Below are 20,636 nucleotides of genomic sequence, written 5' to 3'. Positions count from 1 at the left end.
AGCTCTCCTGTATGTTTTTGTAACTGCCAGTGTTCACCTATTATAAAGCCCTCCTGGGAATTTCTACAGCATCTGTATTTCTGTTCAACATAATTACAATGAACTTTATTTGATCTGACAGCTAACTGTTAGTGCTAAGACTTAATGAAAATCTACCTGTCCAGCTGTAGAGAAAAATGACAGGAGTTGGAGGGCACTTAGCTGGGGTTAGCACAGCCTGTGGCATTGAGGATCCAAAATGTCCAGCCCTATAATTTTGCTCATGTTTTGGACACCAGACTGCATGAATGAGTCCAAACTTATCTTTATTAATAGCAAGAAAAGAGCTGTAAAGTTGTTTCATGTTGACTGTTCATTTAGCAAACTTCAAAGTTCAACTAGATTGGTCAGTGTTTTACAAAATCTAACTGTGGACAGTATATTATGTAGCAGAAATACTTCCTGCTGACAGACTAAGCCCTGTTTATTACACTCTGTCATTATTTTTTTTCTTTCCTACATGAAAGGATAATTTAAGAATGTAATGGTAAGCTATTTAAAAAGGGAAAAATAGATACAGGTGCCCAGTTTTGATACCCCCCCTCTCTAACCACCTTGATATCTATGGTAAGTGCATGACAGTTTTGATGTCATCCTTTTCTCTCTGCCTTTTTTTTGACTGAAACACATTTTCTATAACAGAACCCACACAGATACAGAAGTTTTGTTATTTATAATCCATTTCAAAGGCCCTTAAAACAACATATGTATTTTTGATGTATTAGGGATAACAAAGACAGAGAGTATTTTGTGATGTTATGTAGTCTTAGTCTAGTTGTGTTCACATTGCATAGCAGCTGGCTTTGTCTTTCTTCTGTGGCTCTTGGAGAAAAATGGCATTTCTCATGTTATTTTATAATGCATTTTTATTAGTTTTCTTTCAAATTATTTATATTAAGGTGAATGTTCCATTGGAAGCCACTAGAATTATTTTATTTTTTAAGTATGAAACCATGAGTAAGTATATAGTAATAAGTCAAACATGTCCAAGACAATTCTTTGGCAACAACTAATATGGAATGTTCTCCATGAATACTAAACTCTATTAAATTCCCTTAGTCTAAAAGCAAATTGTCTATTGTGAATAGTACCCAGATTGAACTGAGTTCCTTAATGACACCCAAGAACTTCTTGAAAAGACAAGGGTGGTGCAGACCAAAATAGTGATGGTCTTTCTAAAAACAAATCCATTTAAAATCTGGCATTTCTGGCACCCAGGAATATTTCCTCAAATGTCTAAGTTATTGAGATAGACATAGTTGGAGTATCTGCCTTGAATGTCTATAGAGACACGTGAAAGTTTGAGAGTGTAGAGACTGCAGAGAAAGTGTTAAAAGGAAAAGGACAGAGGTAGCCAAACTTTTCCCACCCTTGTCCACACTGCATACTTAACATTTGTTATCTTCAGAACCACATCCATGTCATTTTATGATTTGGAATCCTCAGAAATATGGAAGGGCATTGTCTCAGAGAGTGCCAGCTGGCACTGGACACAGACAAAGCAGTGAATGTGTTAAACATTTAAGTAGTATGTTCAATCCCTTTGGCTTGATCTTACATCCAGACTGTATTCAATTTTGCAGTCAGGCTGCTTTGGGGAATCCAAAGAGCAGCATTTTGGCCACACCACATTATCTTCACATTTTTTGTCTTTTTTATTTTATTTTACCTTATACAGCCATACTATGTGTAATGATACAGGAAAGCCTACAGACTTAAGCAGAAAAATCATAAAATTGGGGGTGAGGTGGGGTTAGTCTGCATTAATACTTGTAAAACACAGTAGCAACTGGCACAGTATTGCTGATGCTCTCAGTTCCTCAACACTCTAGCACCCCAGTGGCCCCATCCTTTCCTTTTTACAAAGAAAAAACAAATTCCTGCAGTTTAATAGTAATTCTAAAAATACTAGGCCTTGGAACAACAGTATTGCAAACAAGTAAACAAAAAGGTGTAAATAAACAACACACAGCTGGGAGGAGTGGCTGATACCCCAGAGGGCTGTGTAGCCCTTCAGAAGGACCAGGACATGTTGGAGAGATGGGCAAAGAACTGTTTGAAACTCAACAGAGGAAAGTGCAGGGTCCTGCACCTGGAGAAGAATAATCCCCTGCACCAGGGCAGGCTGGGTGCTGACTGGCTGGAAAGCAGCTCTGCAGAGAAGAACCTGGGTGTCCATGGACAACATGGAAGAAGAACCATGAGCCAGCAGTGCCCTTGTGGCCCAGAAGGCCAATGGTGTCCTGGAGTGCATTAGAACATTGTCAGCAGGTCAAGAGATGTGATCCTGCCCCTCTACTCAGCCCTGGTGAGGCCACACCTGGAGTGCTGTGTCCAGTTCTGGGCTCCTCAGTAGAAGAGGGACATGGAGCTCCTGGAGCATGTCCGGGGAGGGGCAAAAAAGATGATTAAGGGATTGGAGCATCTATCTTTTGAGGAAAGATTGAAGGAATTTGGCCTGATCAGCCTTGAAAACAGATAACTAAGAGTGGACCTTATCACTGTCTATCAGTATCCAAAAATGGTGTTGAGGAGGTTTCCAGGCCCTTCCCAGAGGTGTCAAGCAACAGGTCAAGAGTTAAAGGGCAAAAACCGATGCACAGGAAGTTCCACCTGAATATGAGGATGCTGTGCAAGTGACCTTGCACTGGCACAGACTGCCCAGAGAGGTGTGGAGCTTCCCTCACTGAAGCTATTCAAGAATCACCTGGGCACAATCCCGTGCCATGTGCTCTAGGATGACCCTGCTAGTTGTATTTGAGGTTGGACACATGGCCCATTCTGTGGTCCCTTCCAACATGACCCATTCTGTGAGCCTGTGAAACCATGTGAGTCAAGAGAAAATATGTAATGAGAAATCCTCTTTCTTGAGGGCAGAATGTGTACGGCATTGTTGGTGTTTATTTGGTGTTGGATTATGTTCCTGAGTGACATGAAGAATGTTTTACTATCTGTTGCCACAGAGAATGCTCATATTGTAATATTTCTACTTTTCAATGACAAAACCAGTAAAGTTTAGAATTCTTTATATCACTACAGTTATAAAACTTATGATTGAATTTAATATTAGAGTTTCTTGCTCATCAGAATTTTGCTATTGTTTCATGTATTTCTTCTTCCTTTCTATGTATTTATCCTAAAGTGTATTTAGGGTAATTGCAAACAGGGGAATTTTTGATGTTATGGTTGATATGTGCTGAACAATCTTTCAAATTTTAGCCCAATGTCTGTAGGTTCCATACAAATATAATCGTTCAGTTTCTTTGGAGACACACAAAGTGAATTATATCAAACTGCTTTTATGCATGAGTAGATGCCCTATGTGAAAATTTCAAATTATGAACAGCCCCTTGAAAACTAACTGCTGTATTCCTTCTGGTAGAAATCAGTGAAAAAAAATTCAAACAAATCTCTAAGAGACTTAATTGTATTGACTGAGAACAAAATGGTCATTAATGAACACAACTAAACCTTCTCACTCGACAGGATCTAAGTCAGAAATTATGCATATCCAACCTAAAGAACCTTACGTGAACTTAATTTTTTATATAGCATGTGATCCATAAGCTTTGACATCCACAGCACTACATCATTCAAAATTTGACACATTTATAATCACTACTTGGATGTGAAAGTCGTATTTCAGTAAAGTAGTATTGAAGAAGGATAAAAGAAATTATTGAAAATCCCTTGAGCAAGGCAAACTTCTGCTGTGATTTAACCTGTCCTATAAAAGTGTCACGGTTTTTCAGTAAGTAGATAGCCAGCCAAAAAAAAGAGGAAAAAAATATCAAAAAAACCAAACCCAGATGAAAATGAAAAGGCAAAGAATTTAAAAACTGAAATAATGATGGTTAATATTGGAATATGACAGCCTGATCTCAGAATATTTTGCAAACAAGTTGCACCAAAGTAGTTTTAATGAATTTTTCATCATGTTCTGTACAGTATCAATTGGACAACCCTATTGCATTTACTATGCCAGAAGGCTAAAATCTACTAAAATGAACACTTCACATTTACTTTTAGGAAAATACTTTTAATATTCAGGAATAATTCAGTAAAACTTACTTCAAAGTCAAGGTCCGAATAACGTGATTTTCTTCTCTATTAAGCAGTAAAAAAAAAGAAAAAAGAGGTTTTATTAACAAGGGGACTATTCAAGTCATATTAATGAATCTAAATAACATTATTTTTTTCCTATCAGGTATATATTATGTATTTTGTAAGGAGATAGGGATTTTGATCTTGATAATTTAAGAGTAATGTGTGACTTTGCATAGTTTATTAGACCAGTATAATCATATTTTCTCTGAAATAAACCAGAATGCATTTCACTGGGATGCATAATGTGCATGTTATTTGCATGCAATTGAACCTGTTGGTGTATAAAATATTTATATACTTTCTGTGGTATTTGAAATTATCATAATATTTATACATTTTTACACAGATACCTATACATATCTATGATTTAGACTTTTTATAGGTTTACAGAAATTGATTCTTTCCTACATCAATCGTACATTGGTACAACTCCATTGATTTTAATGGAATAAATGACAGCAAAACCAAGCCGAAGCCATAGCTTCAGCTTGTTTCTTTGCAATGACAATCTGAATGGAGAAAGCAATGACTTTGTTTTAAACTTATGACAAATCTGATTCAAAGCATCTGATATAAAGCAAGAATGATTTACTAGTGAAGTAATTACTTGTATAAAATGCAACAGAATATGATTGCTTAGACATGTTACAAATAATTTAGCACAGAATTTTTTAGATCCATGAAGAAATCAGTTATAAAGTCAAACTATATAAAAAAGAAACAGGAATATTTTAAAGAAGGGATAAAAATATTTTTTAAGAGTTGGAAATTAAATGGCTTGCAATAGATTAAAGAGATGTAGAAAGAAGAAGCTAGGAGAACTGAAAAGAATGAAAAAAACTTGAGAATGAAGAAAAAGATACATCCATCTTCAGGAAGCAGGGTTAAAGAAGATAAAAGTAGTCCCAAACCCAAAAAGTTTAACCCTAATTTTTATGATAGGGTTTGATGGCTTTAAGTCATGGTGAAGGAACCTTTTCACACCACACTTAATTTCTTCAGTAAAGAAGAATCAAACTCACTAAGTCAAGAGGAAGAATGTTTCTGATTTTGATTTTATTTGATTTAACAAACCTACAGGTTTTAGTAAGCTGCTTTGTTTTCCTGAAATGGAAAGGAATTATTTTACAAGTCTTCCAGCTGTAAAAAGTGGAAGATGTTTGGCCTCTGAGCCCTTGATTATACCAGTTTGTGACACGTTGTCTGGTTTTGTAGTAAAATTTTAATGCTCCAATCCACAATAATATAAGAAATATTACTGCAACACTGTCGACACTCTGATGCCTAAAGGGCTCTGAGGCTCTATAAAAGAACAGTCCAAGTTAAAACAACCAACAAAACAAGCTTTGGAGAAGCTATCTTTAGTCATCAGGGCCTGATTTAAAGAGAATCTATGCATTTGTGATGAGGAATGATCTACTTTTAAGGTACAATTAGACCACATCTACCACTGAGAAGGCTCAGTGGTTACAAAATAAGAAACATGTACAATAGATATTGCAGTGAAGTATACAGGAGTAACTTTGAAAATGTTTGAAAAAGCTATTTTTAAGTTAGAATTTGGTAATAAACCTGATACCATTGAATTCTAAGTAAAAATATAGCAAATTAGGAGAACAGATTCAGTTGGCTAGGTACTGTGATTTGTAAAATTGAAACACTTGTATATTGCTTTAAGTGTGCTTGACTGTGTTGAAAATATTCCTGGCATAGCTGGATTATTAGGTTTTGTCTATTAGTAGATAGACAACTCTCTCACTGTTTACATGGTGAAAATACATATCTAAAAGGCTGCAAAATATTCAGTTGTGCTACTGTCAGAGAGAGGCAAGTATTGCAATTTTGCACCAGTGATGACCAAACAGGTTGTATACCACAGGTTTTTTTCAGTGAGGATTTTTTAGGGCTCAACAAGAATATTTATTTTAAACTTATGTAGTAAGGAACAGGTGTTCTGTGCTTGTGCTTCACGTTTTTTGTGTGGCTGCATAAAATGAAATAGAGCACAAGTGCTGCTCGAGCATAAAACATCCACTGTATCTAACTGCCGCAGGAACAGCAAAGTTCTGCAAGTTTTGAAAACCAAACGATGCTGGTTATGAATGTGATCCTGAACCATGGAAAGTTATCTGCAGTGTTGTCACTGACACCACTAGGTACATGACCAGGTCCTCCTGGCTGCTAAATCATTGTCCTGAGATGACAGCTGTGTTATTATTTGAGAGAGTGAACATATCCAGAAGCATGAAGTCTTTGGGAAACATACAAGGATGAAGGAGTTTCCCTTCAGTCTCAATTGGAAGTTGAAATTTTACTCAATTGTTATAGTTTCTATATGATATATAAGAGCCATTAAAATAATTGCATTACTTGTGACTGCATGTATTTTTTTCTTATATGAAGTTTGTTATGTCTCTTTTGACTGAAGAAAATGGAGCTTTTCACACATACCTAAATGCTTTCAGAAATCAAGCATCTATCTCATTCTACACATTAAACTGACAAAAGGCAACTGAGTAGAGTAAGGGGGGAAATTTCTTTGTGTCAAATGAGCTGCTGAACTGGTCATGTTTCTTTTCAAAAAGCTTTTCCCTTTATGCACCTGCAAAACTGAGAATTATTTTAGCAACACAAAAATTACACTGGAAGTTGTTGGGTTTTTCCCAAGGATCAGTTGGAGATTCACTTGAGTATTAATGCTAAAAGAATACAATTAACAAGAAACTGTAAAGGATATTATCTATGGTTTGCCTCATTTAGTATTTTGTATTTGACCAGGTTACGTTATGATGTTTCAGGAATGATAAAGAGAAGGGCAAGTATAAAATCACATTTCTACCACAATATATTTCATAAGTTTTCAGTAGTTTCAGAATTTCCTTGGGAGGAGCTTTTTCGTAAATCTAAAATGTACTATGGTAGTGAATTCCACAATTTAAATATGTAAAAACATGACAAAGGAAATTATGTTGTTTATGCCTTTGACTTTTCATTTGATGTTCCTCTTTTTGATATTATAGGAGATATGAATACTAGTTTCCTATTCACTCCTCACTCATCTGTTCTCCAAGCTGAAGAGCCCCAAACGCTGGAGAACTGCAAGAGTCAGTAATAAAGGGAATGTATAAAAAAACTGAAGATCCATGCAATTAGCCAGTGGCTGGGAGTTAGCTGGTGTAATTCTGAAAAAAGAGAGGGTATGGGTAGGCTTCAACCCATGTACAGTTACAAATATTATAAAAAAGGGATCAATTTAAGCAGGCACGGGTGTGATGGACCTCTTTGTCAACTCCAGACAGTTCTTCATTGCTGCTCTACACTATAAGAAGCCAAATCATACCCATAAACTGGGGAAATTTCAGAGGAGAGCAGCAGCAAAAAGTTCTTTTAGGAGGAAGGGATAAAAGCATTATGAAGATTTGTGTAATTTTGTCTCTGGAAGAAGCTTGTACAGAAACCTTAGAAGGATATGAACACTGATAAACAAAACTAATATGGGGAAAACCTGGAAAAAATCAGACTTGGTATTGGGAAAAAATTAAGTTTATGTAACTATGCAGTAATTGCTGAGGGAAACAGTGGAAGCCATTCACTCTAGTCTTAAAAGTGAAGTTTGACTATGTTTAGAGAAACATATTGAGAGTGTTCTTGCATTGATAAAAAAGATGACCTGACAAGAATTTTTCCATCTCTGATTTCTATGACTCTTCAATCTTTATTGATAAAACCCATTTTGTGTAGAAAAAACCCTGTACCCTTCATGCCAGAGCCAAAATAAAACTCTGTGAAGAGATTTGTGGTAGTAATTCATTTAAAATCAATTTTACTTTGTGCTAATCATGTATAGCTTTTCTGTGTAATTCCAGAACAACTTTGAACTCTGCTGAGGGACAAAAATAGAATTTTGAAAAATAATTTCCATACACCAGCACACGCTAATCCGCTGGCACCAGGAAAGAGCTGCTCCTACTAAAAGACTAATAAAATCCCTCTCCATGTCTGTAAAATGACAAATGCCTGTTTTTCTCCTTATTCTACTCTGCATTACACCACTATCTGATTAATTACATCAGATACTCCTAAAGATATATTCCATTGTGGAAAGCATAATTGAAACCAGAGATACCATATTATAGAGAGGGCTATAACCCTTCTTCCATTAATATAAAGTCTTATTATCAGCAGTTTATAATTTGCTCTGAGAAGAGATTTGACACAAAAGATCTTAGCCTGAGGAGGATTTTTTCCCAGAACAAAAGTAAAGAAAAATCTTGTTTGGCCCTCAGAGATATAAAGGTGAAACATGGAGAGATGTTTTTGATTTTAAATGCCTTTTGTTTATATATAACTGAAAAACACTCTAGTTTATGAATACAAGATTGTTGGCTACTAGTTCATAACATGAGCTAGACATAAGGCCAGGAAATTTTCATGAAAAAAAAGAATTTAATGTAAGAATTTTAAGTCTTTAAAACATGCTAGCAAATTTAGCATGCCAATACACAGCATAAACATAATTTCAAAGTTCCCACTTTAAAAGTATTTTGACAAATTATTGTGGCCTGCTGCACCCTGTTTTTATAGGGAAGCCTGCATATTTATTTACTCAATCAACTAAGACTACTTGCTTTGTGTTTCTGAATGCTTTGATGGAAAATGTAGCACTTGTTAAATAGACAATGATAATATAAAGTCTGCAATATATGCTGCATTTTACAGGACTGACTAAAATTTCAGTTCTTCACATCTTCAGTTGCTACAATAAACTCTGCCTCATTCTACCCCCATTTCTGTAAGATAACCTGAAAATAAGCTGCATCAATTTCTAAAGCCAGAGGACTCTGGGACCTACTCACTCAGTGAAAGAAAGAGAGGGTTGTTATAGGGCTAGACTTCATTTTACTGAGAGTCACAAAATTGGCAAGAGCTGTCTCCACAGCTTATTGAAGAATGAAATGAGGAATGGGAGGGATAGAAATCTGAGATATAGAATGCCTGAAAATATGTGCAATGTGGAAACATGATAAAGAAGAAATTTCTGTGGTGCTCATCTCTCTGTTTCTGTTCTCTCTTTTTTTTACTTCTCATGTCATAAATCAAAATGACTTCACAATATTTTGCTTTTTTTTCCTGCCTGATGCCCTGGTACTTTATTGATGAGATTGATTTTTTTAACTTTGTATTCCCCTCCTCTTTTCCTGGTCTGGGGACTTTATTATTATTATTTTATGCCTTGTTCTTTCCCTGCTGTTTTTATCTCATTCTTCCTAATACCTCATTTTGTTTTTTCTCCATTGCTGTCATATTTCCCACCTTTTTTTTTTAATGTCTTTTTCCTGCCCTTTATCTTTACCTATCTTTAACTTTTCTTTGCACTTCACTATCTTAAACATATCCCTGTATTTTCTCACTTGTAACAGTATTTTCTTCCTTAAGTCCCCTGTCAATAATTTGGCCAAGGACTTACAGAGCTGACTGTCTTTGAATGTTTTAAGAGCTCTCATAAATGAATACTGAAGGATTATTTTGGTGACACAATCAACTTTCTACACATAAAGATCTCTCAGCAGAATCGGAGGCAGAAAAATAAAAAGATAATAAACTGGAATAAATAAACTGGAAATAAATAAATAAACTGGAAACTAAAATAAATAAACTGGAAAGAGAATTCTAGTTCTTTACATGACAAATAATTTGTGAAGTCTTTTCCTTCCTGTTCTTATAAAGCGCATAACATTTCCCCAATTCCACCCCCCTTAATAAATGTTTATATTTCCTGTATTTACATATTCTTAATTTTATCATTTTAATAGTCTTTGTCTTCTTTCAGCTCTTTACCATTTTTTGCTCACACTCCACTAACCAAAGCTCCCTTCAAAGAACCACTCATTCTTCTTCAACAAAGGTAAAATGCAAGTCTCTTCACAGGTATCTGCTTCTTCATACATTTTTTTTGCCCAATAAAAAGAGATTAATTACTTTTCCTGTAGATATGTTTCCCAGATCAGCTTCTTCCTCTACATTTAAACCTCCTAACTTTCCTCTGCATCTAAGTGTCTGGGAATGCAATACTTCACTTCAAAGTAATTTCATTTTAATGAGCACAACACTCAGTGTAAATTTTCAAAACAAAAACCATTCCAAAAGATTGTATTGAGTGTTCTCTTCATTAAAATCAAAACACTTTGAACTGAAGGAGCATACTACAAGCCACTTTGATGCCAAGGTAGCAAAGCCAGTTTTAATCCATGTAGATAAGGAATGTTCAGGAGATTAACCAGATGTTTGATTAGTCCTCCTCAGAAACTCTATGTTGTGCTAATATGCCTGCCTGTGCCTATAATCACATAAGTAGTGCTGGGTGCATACCAAATAAAAAATAAAAATCACAGATTTGCACATTGCGAATCTGCACATCCTTAAATTTATACTTATCTGGGCAATACTTGTATGTAAATATTATGGCATTCTCAAACTATCTTTTGCAAACTAAAATTCCTCCAGACATAGTAAAGCATTTAATTGTTCACATCTAAACACTTCCTTCAGAAAAAAAAAATACATATAAAAGTTTTAGAAGAAAGTTTGTGACAAAGAGTAGGATGCATCTGACTAAATCTAGGACATTAGCATTTTTGATGCTTGTATTTGAACTACTCATTCTGGCTTCCTCTATGGAATCTGAAAAGAGACACATGCACTGAGGCATGTAATTTACTTCATCCTGGAGCAGATGTCTAAAAGTGGCCTAAAAATGGCTATTTGTCTCAATTGACTCTGTAGGGGAGCCAAATGTGAAGAGCTCTTTCTCCATTTCAGAAGGGAAATGTCTACATTTAGATATTTAATGGTGGGGGGTGGTGGATACTCCCTTCATTGTTAGAAGTCAGGATATCAATTTTTTGTGCTGATACTGTATCTATGTTCTGACTACAAGCTGATAGGAGGGAGAAGCTTTCATATGCTCAGGATCTTCTTTAGAACTGGTCTAGTCAGGCTCTGTCAGGAAAGAGGTCGGCAGGGTGATCTTGAAGGTCCTGCTGCAGGTTTTGCTGTTCCATGTCTGACAAAGCCTTGTCTTTTGAAAAGTCTTGCAATCTTCCAAAAAAAATTGGGCTTTACCTCAACCCTTGCTTCTTACACAACTGCATAGTAAAAACACAATTACATTCTTTATCTGGCTGGATCTGCTTATCAGGATCTGCTTGAGACTCTGACTTTCTTCTACATACAATTTTCTTTCATGTTCCTATCTTCAATTCAGTGTAGCACATCCTTATCTTCAGTTCGGTGAAGCACATCCTCATCAAGTAATGTTGGGAATCACAAAGGCAGACACAAAAGCCAAAAGAGTTTCTTTCATTTCTGACCTGCCCTAATATCTGTGCTCTTTTCCTAATACATGGGATTATGCTGTGTTTCACGAGGCTTACAAACATCACTGTCTTTCTAGACCAAATACAGCCCGCTAAACCTAGTATGCTTCCCAAGTTAGGAGAGACTACATATTTACTATCTTGTAATATTTTTATTGCATTTTCTACTACATACTTAGTACTCTCTCCTGAGCATAAAAATGATATACAGAATGGTGACTGAGATTCCGTGTCTACGTCCCATCTTAGAGGTAAAGTTAATATATGATACAAATACAGTTAGAAAAATAACTTTAAAGGAGCAGTACATGATACTGATCGATTTTCAGGCTTATATTCCAAAGTGGTGTCAAGAACAATAATTTTGTGTACAATGAAGTAACTATTGTCACAATTTTTACAACTAAACTAAGATCTGCTTTTTTTTTTTAAGGTATCCTAGATGAACTTTGTCAACAATGGAGGAAAAGAGGTATCACCGGAAATTTATTTAGAGTGGAAGTTTGATGGCATATATGTCCATCTTCTTTAAGAATTATGAATCTTCCTCACATATCCATATCTCTAATATTAACTGGACTGGATTTAAGCCTCTATATCTGGCAAAAATTATCTGAAAGACAGTGTTGTAGATAGGTGGGACAGAATACTGGAAGGTGACCTTAACTATTCTGCTTCTGGGGTTGCATTAAATTTGAGAACTCCCATGGACCACCTAAGATCTATTAACTAACATACCTGAACTGCGGACAGTAATTTCTTTAACAATGCAGACTTGCTTTGAAAGAGCCTGTCTATCTGAGAACTGAAAGGGCAAGAACTTAAACTATCTTTTAGAAAAAAATTTTAAAATTTGTTCAAGATTATATGTATTCATCTTAATGGCAACCAAAATATGGATATTTTTTGATTCCTTGCAGATCCACACACTTAATTTCCTATTAATTTTTAAGTTAAATCAACTCTTGCAAAAATTCATGGTAGTACACACACAATATAAACAGCATGGAAAATGTTTTGCATTCAAAGCCTGTAAAGGTATCTCTTAAAAAGAATGTTAATTCTGATCTTCTGCCCAAACTCTTCATTAAACTTCATAAAACTTCAACTCCATTTTAAAAGAAACATCCATAAGAATCCACCATTTATGAAGAATCAGCTACAGCTGCATCTAAAAATTGAAAAATAAGGCTGAGACTCTGTTTCCCTACACAAACAGGTCTAAACATTGTAGAGTAATAGCTAATGGCTTCAAGTTTGCACATAAAGTAGAATTTTTTTCCATGCGTAACTTTCAGAGAATGAGTGAGTACCATGCTTTTCTCATTTGTCTTTCTCTGTCCCACAGAATGTCATGTTTCACAACATTTGACGTGCTGGTTAAATGTATTCCCAGTTCTTAAGTTGGTCCAAGTATGAAATTAACTCCAGCTCACTCCTGGCTTTCACAGGTAAAAGCTTAATAAGAATGGCAGTGTTTTATGCTCAGATCTTAATCATTTATTTCAATCAGTTTCACTTTGAAATTACTTAAAACACACAGACAGATTGTAGCAATAACTGAAAGCCTTTTAAAGGCTTTTCAGTTCACTTTTGCAATCTGTCTCAAATCTGTGATACTCCACACGAAGCCCACCTGTACCTATTGCACACATCAGTTGTACCAATGCCTGCATGCACATGCAAACAAAACTAAATCAGTAAACGGTGAATTATTGGATGGAAGAATCCAAGATTTACACCAATGAGAGCAGAATCAGACCTATCATATCTGAGACGGATATGATTGTCAGCAATAAAATGGCAAATATTTTCAACTGCATGTGCTTGCAGGTAGGGCCAATGATTAGCACTTGTATCTTGCAGGAATAGTTTTTCTTCTCATAGCAACACAGAATTTTCCAGTGTACTTTACCTGGTAGGTCACGAAATCCTCGGCAGTCGTGTGGAATGTTAAATCTCCAGAACTATATTGTTTCATACAGACTGGCTCTGAAACTTTAGTCTTGTTTTCTAGGTATAAACACTTCTGATAATAAGAGAAATATGAACAGCAGTGTATGATCCCAAACAATAATTTATACTGAATTAAAACATTAGCTTCACCCCTTAGACACAAGACACAATTTATTGTCTTATCATAAAATTAGAACGACAGCGCATGCAATTTGTTTGTGCACCACTGACCTCTAAAGAGCTCATTGATATTGTGGATCCAGTTTCACTTCTTGATAATCCTGCATTGTCATCCAGCTCTGAGGCAATGAAATTCTTCACTGCTGTGCGGGGCTCAAATGGCAAACTCTGCATATGTTCTTGTGTGGGAAGATGCTGGTCTAAATTGATATTAAATTGGTCCATTACAGAGGGATTCATATTGAACTCGGGATTAACTTTGTAGTGCAAAAGCCTTTCATGAGGCAAGGTATCCATGCCTATATTCATTTTGCTTTCATCTTTCAGTGATGGCTGGGTATTTACTGAGCCCCGGGGCATGACTATATAGTCGCTCTCTATCATCCGTTCTTGAGGATGGACTATGTCCATATCTGCACCTCTCAAATTATCGTCAGTGCATAAATACACAGTCCTCCGCAGCTCGCTGTTGTCTTTTTTCAAGCACTGATTGGCCAGTTCACTCATACTCATAGGCATGTGGAGACCTGTTGGTTGCTGGATGATGACTTTGGAGATGATGTTTCCAGGCAAGGTTGAATAGCTCATTCCTTCTGGGTTTGGTCCCTTTTCCTCCTCTTCATCATTTAGTGAAATTCTAGAAAGTGTTCCTGTTATAGTGGCTGCTCTGCAAGGTCCAATGTCTTTATGCAGAACTGTGGGTCAGAGAATAGGATTCTTACAGAATGAAACCATATCAACCTAACACTGCTTTTTCTTGTGGCTTTATCTAGCAGTGCTTCCTTTACCAGTGCATCTTCTAAAATATTTTCTTTCCACTTATTAAGTTTCATTTTATAAATATTGCTTTTGTAAAAGCTTTTCCGTGGTTTTGGGTTTTTTTGTTCTTTTAATCTATTGTGTGTAACTGACACACATCTCTGACTAGCTTCAGTCATTTATATGAATTAAAAACATTTAATTTGTTCCTACTGACTTCTATAGATTTTAGGTGACTTAGAGCTTAAGCACAAGCCTGCAATGTGGAACTCATTAAGGGTTTTCCAAAAAAATACACTATGACATCCCTACTGCCATTATTAACTCCACATAACCTTCTGGAAAATGTCAAACAGATTGTAAGGAAGAATCATTTTGTCAATCTATTGTAATGACCTACCATAAGATTATAACTATGAGCATGTGTTCCTAAACTCCTAGATGTTCCCTTTCACTGACTTTTAAAAATTCTTCTCTGTTAAATTATGTTTTAAATAAAAGTGACAAAAGAATCACCACATTGCGAAGAAATTCCATTGATATCAGAAAGAATATTTTACTGCATCTGGAAAGGTTATAAAGAATATAAACATGTTTTATAGCAGAGTCATAATCTACTTTTGCTCTAGGCATAGGCCTTCCTGGTCAGACTTGTAGCAACATTCAGCGATTTTTTTTTTGGGTGAGGTTTACATGTAAAAGTTACTAATCCTCTCACAAAATCCAAAATTTTCAGAAGCATTGGAAAATGGCTGCAAAAGCAAAGTATCTATTCAATCACAATTATTCATCTTAGCAAAAAACCAACCAATCAACCAACCAAACAAAAAAAGAGTAAGTCTATAATCCAACATCTGTAATGAAAGAAAAAGGGTAGAAAACAATTAAAGTAACCAATTACTGGGCTTATTCCAGCTGGCTGCAAGGATTTTCTGGTCCTGGATGAAAATACTTTCATTCACACCAGTGCTATTTTATCCAACAAAACACAGCTCATGGGCTGAGACAGAAAGACAGCTTCAAGTGTCTAGGTATTACATTTGCATCTCTTCTGGTTGCCCAAGGGCTCTGATGACCCAGATCTCCCGGTACTCACCTGTCAGTTCACTGCCTTTTTCCATAGCAAGCACCTCATAAGACAGCTGATTCTCCTTCCTCACATTAAACTAACTCTCATTTTTTTCCATTATGGAAAGAACAATTTGCTTCTAAACAACTGTGCAAAAATACCTGAATTCAGTGTCTGCTTCATTGTTTCCAGTGACACTTGTTCAGGCATTTCAAACAGTGATCTATCCTTAAATTTTTCTTTATCAGAAAGTGAGTTCAAATGCTTATCGGGTAAAGCCTGTTCATTAACTCCATTCAGAGTCAATCTCCTTTAGGATGCCTCTGACAAGGCACTCTACTGCAGAGCTATGTTATCACAGAAGTGGAAACTACATGGATCAATGCTGGATTTTTGTCTGCATTGGATGGTGACACACAGGCATTTGTGTTGCAATGCACTATGCTGTTTCCTCCAAAATATATAAAACTGATCTGTAGGGTCTAGAGAACTAAGTCTATATACCAAGAAACTCAACTGGCAGTTTTTTAAAGGTGGGTGACTGGAAACTCAAACTTCATCTTAATGAGATCAGCTTTCTTGGCTCCACATTTAGCCAGTGAAGAGAGGGTGTCCTTCAGGTGGCTGATGCAGAACAGCTAAATCAGGCTTCCGCTCTGACTCACCCCATAGAGAGGACACGCTCTCTCTTTCCCTTTATTGAAAACCTTTATTGAGGGTGTTTAGGCAAAACTGTTTCCCTAGGAGAAACTGTCCTTTGGAAATATTTCCTAGATTTAAAAATTCTGTAGAGTTTAAATAGTGTTTAATTTTATACTGCATTATTTAACCTAGGTTGGCAAATAAATAGCTCAAATGTGTTGTCTTTAATATATGAAAACAAACATAGCCAACTGATTAAAGATCACAGTATTGAAATACCTTTAATGTCCTGCAACTTTTCTCATTAAAGTGGAATAAAACTTAATTTGCTTAAACTATTGTTGATTTTACTTAGAGTCCTAAAAGCCATACCCTCTTTAAAATGAATGCAAATTGGTGCATCCTTCATATACACAGCTGTCAAGATACACTATTTTTTCGTTGTTAAAGTACAATGATGTTTTCATGTTTGCTTGTGTACCAGGGAAAGAAAGCTTAATGCATTATCTTCTTTCCACAACTATTTGCTTTGTAATACACAGTCACACCTCTGACTACTTTCCAAATGTTCAATTATAGTTAATGGCCTCAGTAACACAATTAAATAAATGTATTCACAAAGTGACATAATTTTTCACATTTTCTTTTGTTTAAATTAATAAATATTTCCTATAAACAGCTAAACCCCAATATTTTTCTGGTTTTCACTTCACAAGGAACTTGTACAAGACTATTTTGTTGGCTAAATACTCTCTCAATGTTCTTACCTGACCGACAAGCAATGTCTACATCCTTCTCAAAATCAGTCTGTAACAAAAAACAGTGAAACAGAACAGCCATTAATAATTCAAAAATAAACCACAATACCTTTTTGCCAACTGGCACTTCCAAAATGTCCTACTTACAGGGTCATAGCCTGTAAAAGTGGTTTCTTGTTGCTGAGAAGGTGAAGTGTATTGTTTTACAACAGCAGAGCTTTACAAAGTTTCCTAAAGTATAACTGGGTGGTTTTCAAAGTATGCTGCCTGACCAGAAAAAATAAAATAGGTGGAAGCAGAGAATATAATTTTAATAAAATGATACAGTGTATACTTTTTAAGGTATATGGAAGAATAACTTCTATATCTTCCCAAAAGATCTTCTTTAAGGAAGATTTTAAAGATAATGTTATGAAAAAATGTATTAAAAATAGCCTGCAATACAAATTACTGTGAATAAGTGTAATTCAAATAGTCCATCCTGTTTGAAACTTCATTAATTTGTGTAAATGAAGTGCTTATGTTATGAAAAATTATGTAATTTCTTTCTATTAATGTAGTAATATAAAATTTTTGTACTCCCTGAAAACAACTATTATTTATTTCATTATGCAAAAATTTATTGTTAGAACAAGAAATAATTTTAACAGTTGGAAATCAAAGCACATTTCTCCTAGTTCAACAAAACAATTTATTCTGTTAGAGAATTTATTTACTTTTTATTTTTATTTTCACAAGAATTTATTCCATGCTAAAAGTTCAGTAAAACTGATCTCTTTCTTGCTTGGGAAGTCCAAATAATAAATTATTTTTTGAGTCCTCATTTTGAAGGGCATCTGCTTGCTGTACCTTGCATTCTTGCTGAGCCTTGCATGTCTTTAGGGCCTCATTCTGACCTCATTATAGTCAATGACAAACTGTTCAAAGTGAAGAGACCACTACGTTGTGTTAATACATTATCTAATAATATTAGCAAAATTCACTATCTCTTAATTTAACACACTAAATAGATTCCCCCTGTAGAATGTCTAGCACTTTCTCCTTATCTTGTTTGAGAACATTTTTCAAGACCTCATGAAGGGAAATACATCAGTACTCTTCACAGCAATACTAGAAAAAGTCGCAATATTAAATTATTAAATTATTTTTTATTCTCTTATGTAAGATTCTTTTGTCCTAAAGAACACTGGTAGAAGATACTAACTCATTGTGCTCCACTAAATAATCACACCAATAAATTAAAACTAGCTAAGATACTTAAGCAAAGAGATGATAACCTAAACAGTCTTTTGCCTAGATGTTAACATTTCAGCTATGCAATCTTGCCACATACAATACAGTAAGTTTTTCTTTCTGTTAGAAACACTAAATTCATAGTCAAAGAAAAAAAAAAAAAACAAAAGCTAACCATGATTTGAGCATGTCCATTAGGAAAAGAACTTGAAGAATCTGCATTAATTGGATCCTGGCAATTTCTTAGCCGACATCTGAATGCATCTTGAACCTGTGAAAAAAATATACTGATTCTTGTGTAACATCATAGACTCCTAGTAGAGATTAAATTAAATCATATGGAACATGATGCATGACTTTTCTTTAGCCCACTTCATAAATCAGAGGCAATAAACATAAATGCCTATTTCTGTCATTTCATACATTTGTTATACTTGTGGCTGCTATAAATTTGTCAGTCTATCACATTGAGATCACAGAATTGGTTTTATGTATGGCCAGAATTAACTACTGGACAGTGATTATATGGTATTTAATCCACACTTGTCTTGGTGATAGTACTTGGCTTCGTCTTACTCACTTTGGTAGTCATCTGATAACAAGATTAATAGATATACTGCTAACCATTGCAAGATAAAGTGTATCTTGATAAATGTATGATTCTTGAAAGACAGTTCTTTACAATTATTGTTATCAGCCAGTTATTGAAATCAGTTCTTAACAATTATTGTAACCTCATAATTGCACTTTAAAGAATAAGTCTATTTGAAAGATATTACTGATTCTAATAATAATCTTTAGCTCCATGTACAGGGGATCTAATGCATCTCTTCTAGGAGTAAAATTTTCCAGATGAGAGAAATATCTTCAATGTGAGCACATGAAGAAAAGTAGACTTTTTGCATACAGATTTCTTGAAAGTACAAAAGCAAGATGTGACTTGGGAAACAGGAAATTGGTTGGGTGATCCAATTTCTTGTTCAAATATGAAAGTACTATGAATGAAATGCCTATAAAAAACTACATTCCATTTATTATCTGTAAAAAACTACTTGATATCTTATTCAGAATAATTAAAAGGGATAAAATTGTCTTCTACTCATGGACATTTTGTGAACAGCAGAAGAGGATAATTCATCAATTATTGCTGGTGAGAAGCTGTCCCCTTTAAATGTATCATATTCTAAAGTGAGTTGTTTAGAAGCTATCACAAAAGCAAAAATGAAATTTACAAAAATTCTAAATAAAAAACATTTTTTTAAAGGGCTCAACCCTTAAATGAATAGGAGTGCATTGCAGTCTTGATAAGTGGCTGTTGCAGGTGGAGGGAGCCAAAAATATAAAGAAAAATCAAGCAAGGTGGGAAGGTTTGGATTGATTTCAAAACACCAAGACTTACCACACATTGCAATTGAAAGTGTGCTGTATTGAAAATCAGACTGTGATTTTAGGTCACTACACTTGCTTTGGTTTTCCATGTTTTTGATGTTAATTTAATTTGGCATCTCCCAGTTGCTGCAAATTTAATCCAAGTCTTCTCTCACTTTATCAATGCTGAAGTTAGGTCACACTTCAGAATTTTATACTCTTGGATAAGTACTGGCACAGTGATTTGACAAAAAATATAATAAAAAATGCCTCCTTCAGCTGTGCTGAATCTCATCTCCAGGCACATGATGCTTGACCCCAAATCATTGTTACTTCAGAACATACTGCTTATCTCACTGTACTGTACAGTGGGCCTCCTAATTTTTGGGACTCTAGTCATGGAGGTTCCCCAGTTCTAATAGCTCTAGAGATCTCTGGAATCTCATGTCATACTTTCAGTACCTTCTACATTAAAACAATGAATCTTGATTTTAGGATTCTCTTAAATGTGCATGTTTCTTACAATGCTTCTGAAGTGCAAGCAGCATATGATCTGAACATGTTAACAGAACGAAAAATGTAGCATTATCCAGGGTACTGACATATGTTGCAATTTCTAGATGTCCTCACCCAAGTCAGAATCAAAATGGTTGAACTTTCTAAATACCACCTTACTCTTCTAAACCGCTTGTTCAAAATTGTTGTTTGAGTATGTAAAGACTGTGCTGTCTTTACATTTTACTTTGAAGCATAATATTGGTTTTTCCCCCTGCCTTTTAACATAAAGTTACAAGATTTTCTTTCCCTTTGTAAAAGAGCTGGGCACAGAGGGAGAGACAGATGTGATGAACGTGCGGATACTAGGGAAGTAGTTTCCTTAGCAACAGTAACCAGCTCCAAGCTTTTATAACTTACCCTTGCCCTACTCATGTACTTTTCATTTTTCTCCTGCAATTCTGAAATGTGGGCTCTAGACGCCAACGATGAATTTAATCCAAATGCTCTCTACTCTGTAGAGCACAGCTAAAGAAAAAAACTACATGTGGGTTTCTCCCATCACCAGTAACATAATTTACTAAATGTGATTCAAATCAGCTTTAAAGTGCCTTGTGTTCAAGCAGATCAGGCAAACTATTTTGCTGAGATAGA

General features: G+C 35.2%; 1 protein-coding gene across 21 annotated transcripts in view; it reads right to left on the bottom strand.

The window, feature by feature from the left end:
* The window catches only part of ADGRB3 (adhesion G protein-coupled receptor B3), a 461,440-nt gene that overhangs the window by 21,269 nt on the left and 419,535 nt on the right, over nucleotides 1-20,636 (bottom strand). For 8 of the 21 annotated variants that reach the window (XM_021530139.4, XM_021530140.4, XM_077782362.2 and 5 more), the window contains 5 exons: nucleotides 18,295-18,390; nucleotides 16,896-16,935; nucleotides 13,710-14,353; nucleotides 13,438-13,551; nucleotides 4,111-4,146 (listed from right to left, as the gene is read on the bottom strand). In XM_021530139.4, the coding sequence (XP_021385814.1) occupies nucleotides 4,111-4,146; nucleotides 13,438-13,551; nucleotides 13,710-14,353; nucleotides 16,896-16,935; nucleotides 18,295-18,390 (930 nt within the window). Of the gene's footprint in view, nucleotides 1-4,110; nucleotides 4,147-11,654; nucleotides 13,552-13,709; nucleotides 14,354-16,895; nucleotides 16,936-18,294; nucleotides 18,391-20,636 lie in introns of those variants that run through there. The other 13 variants (XR_014954217.1, XR_014954216.1, XR_014954218.1 and 10 more) reach the window with 4 other exon arrangements.

The sequence above is a fragment of the Lonchura striata genome, chromosome 3 (assembly GCF_050655825.1).
Source record: "Lonchura striata isolate lonStrDom1 chromosome 3, ASM5065582v1, whole genome shotgun sequence".
Lineage (NCBI taxonomy): Eukaryota > Metazoa > Chordata > Aves > Passeriformes > Estrildidae > Lonchura > Lonchura striata.
This window is presented reverse-complemented; position numbering and strand designations above follow the sequence as displayed.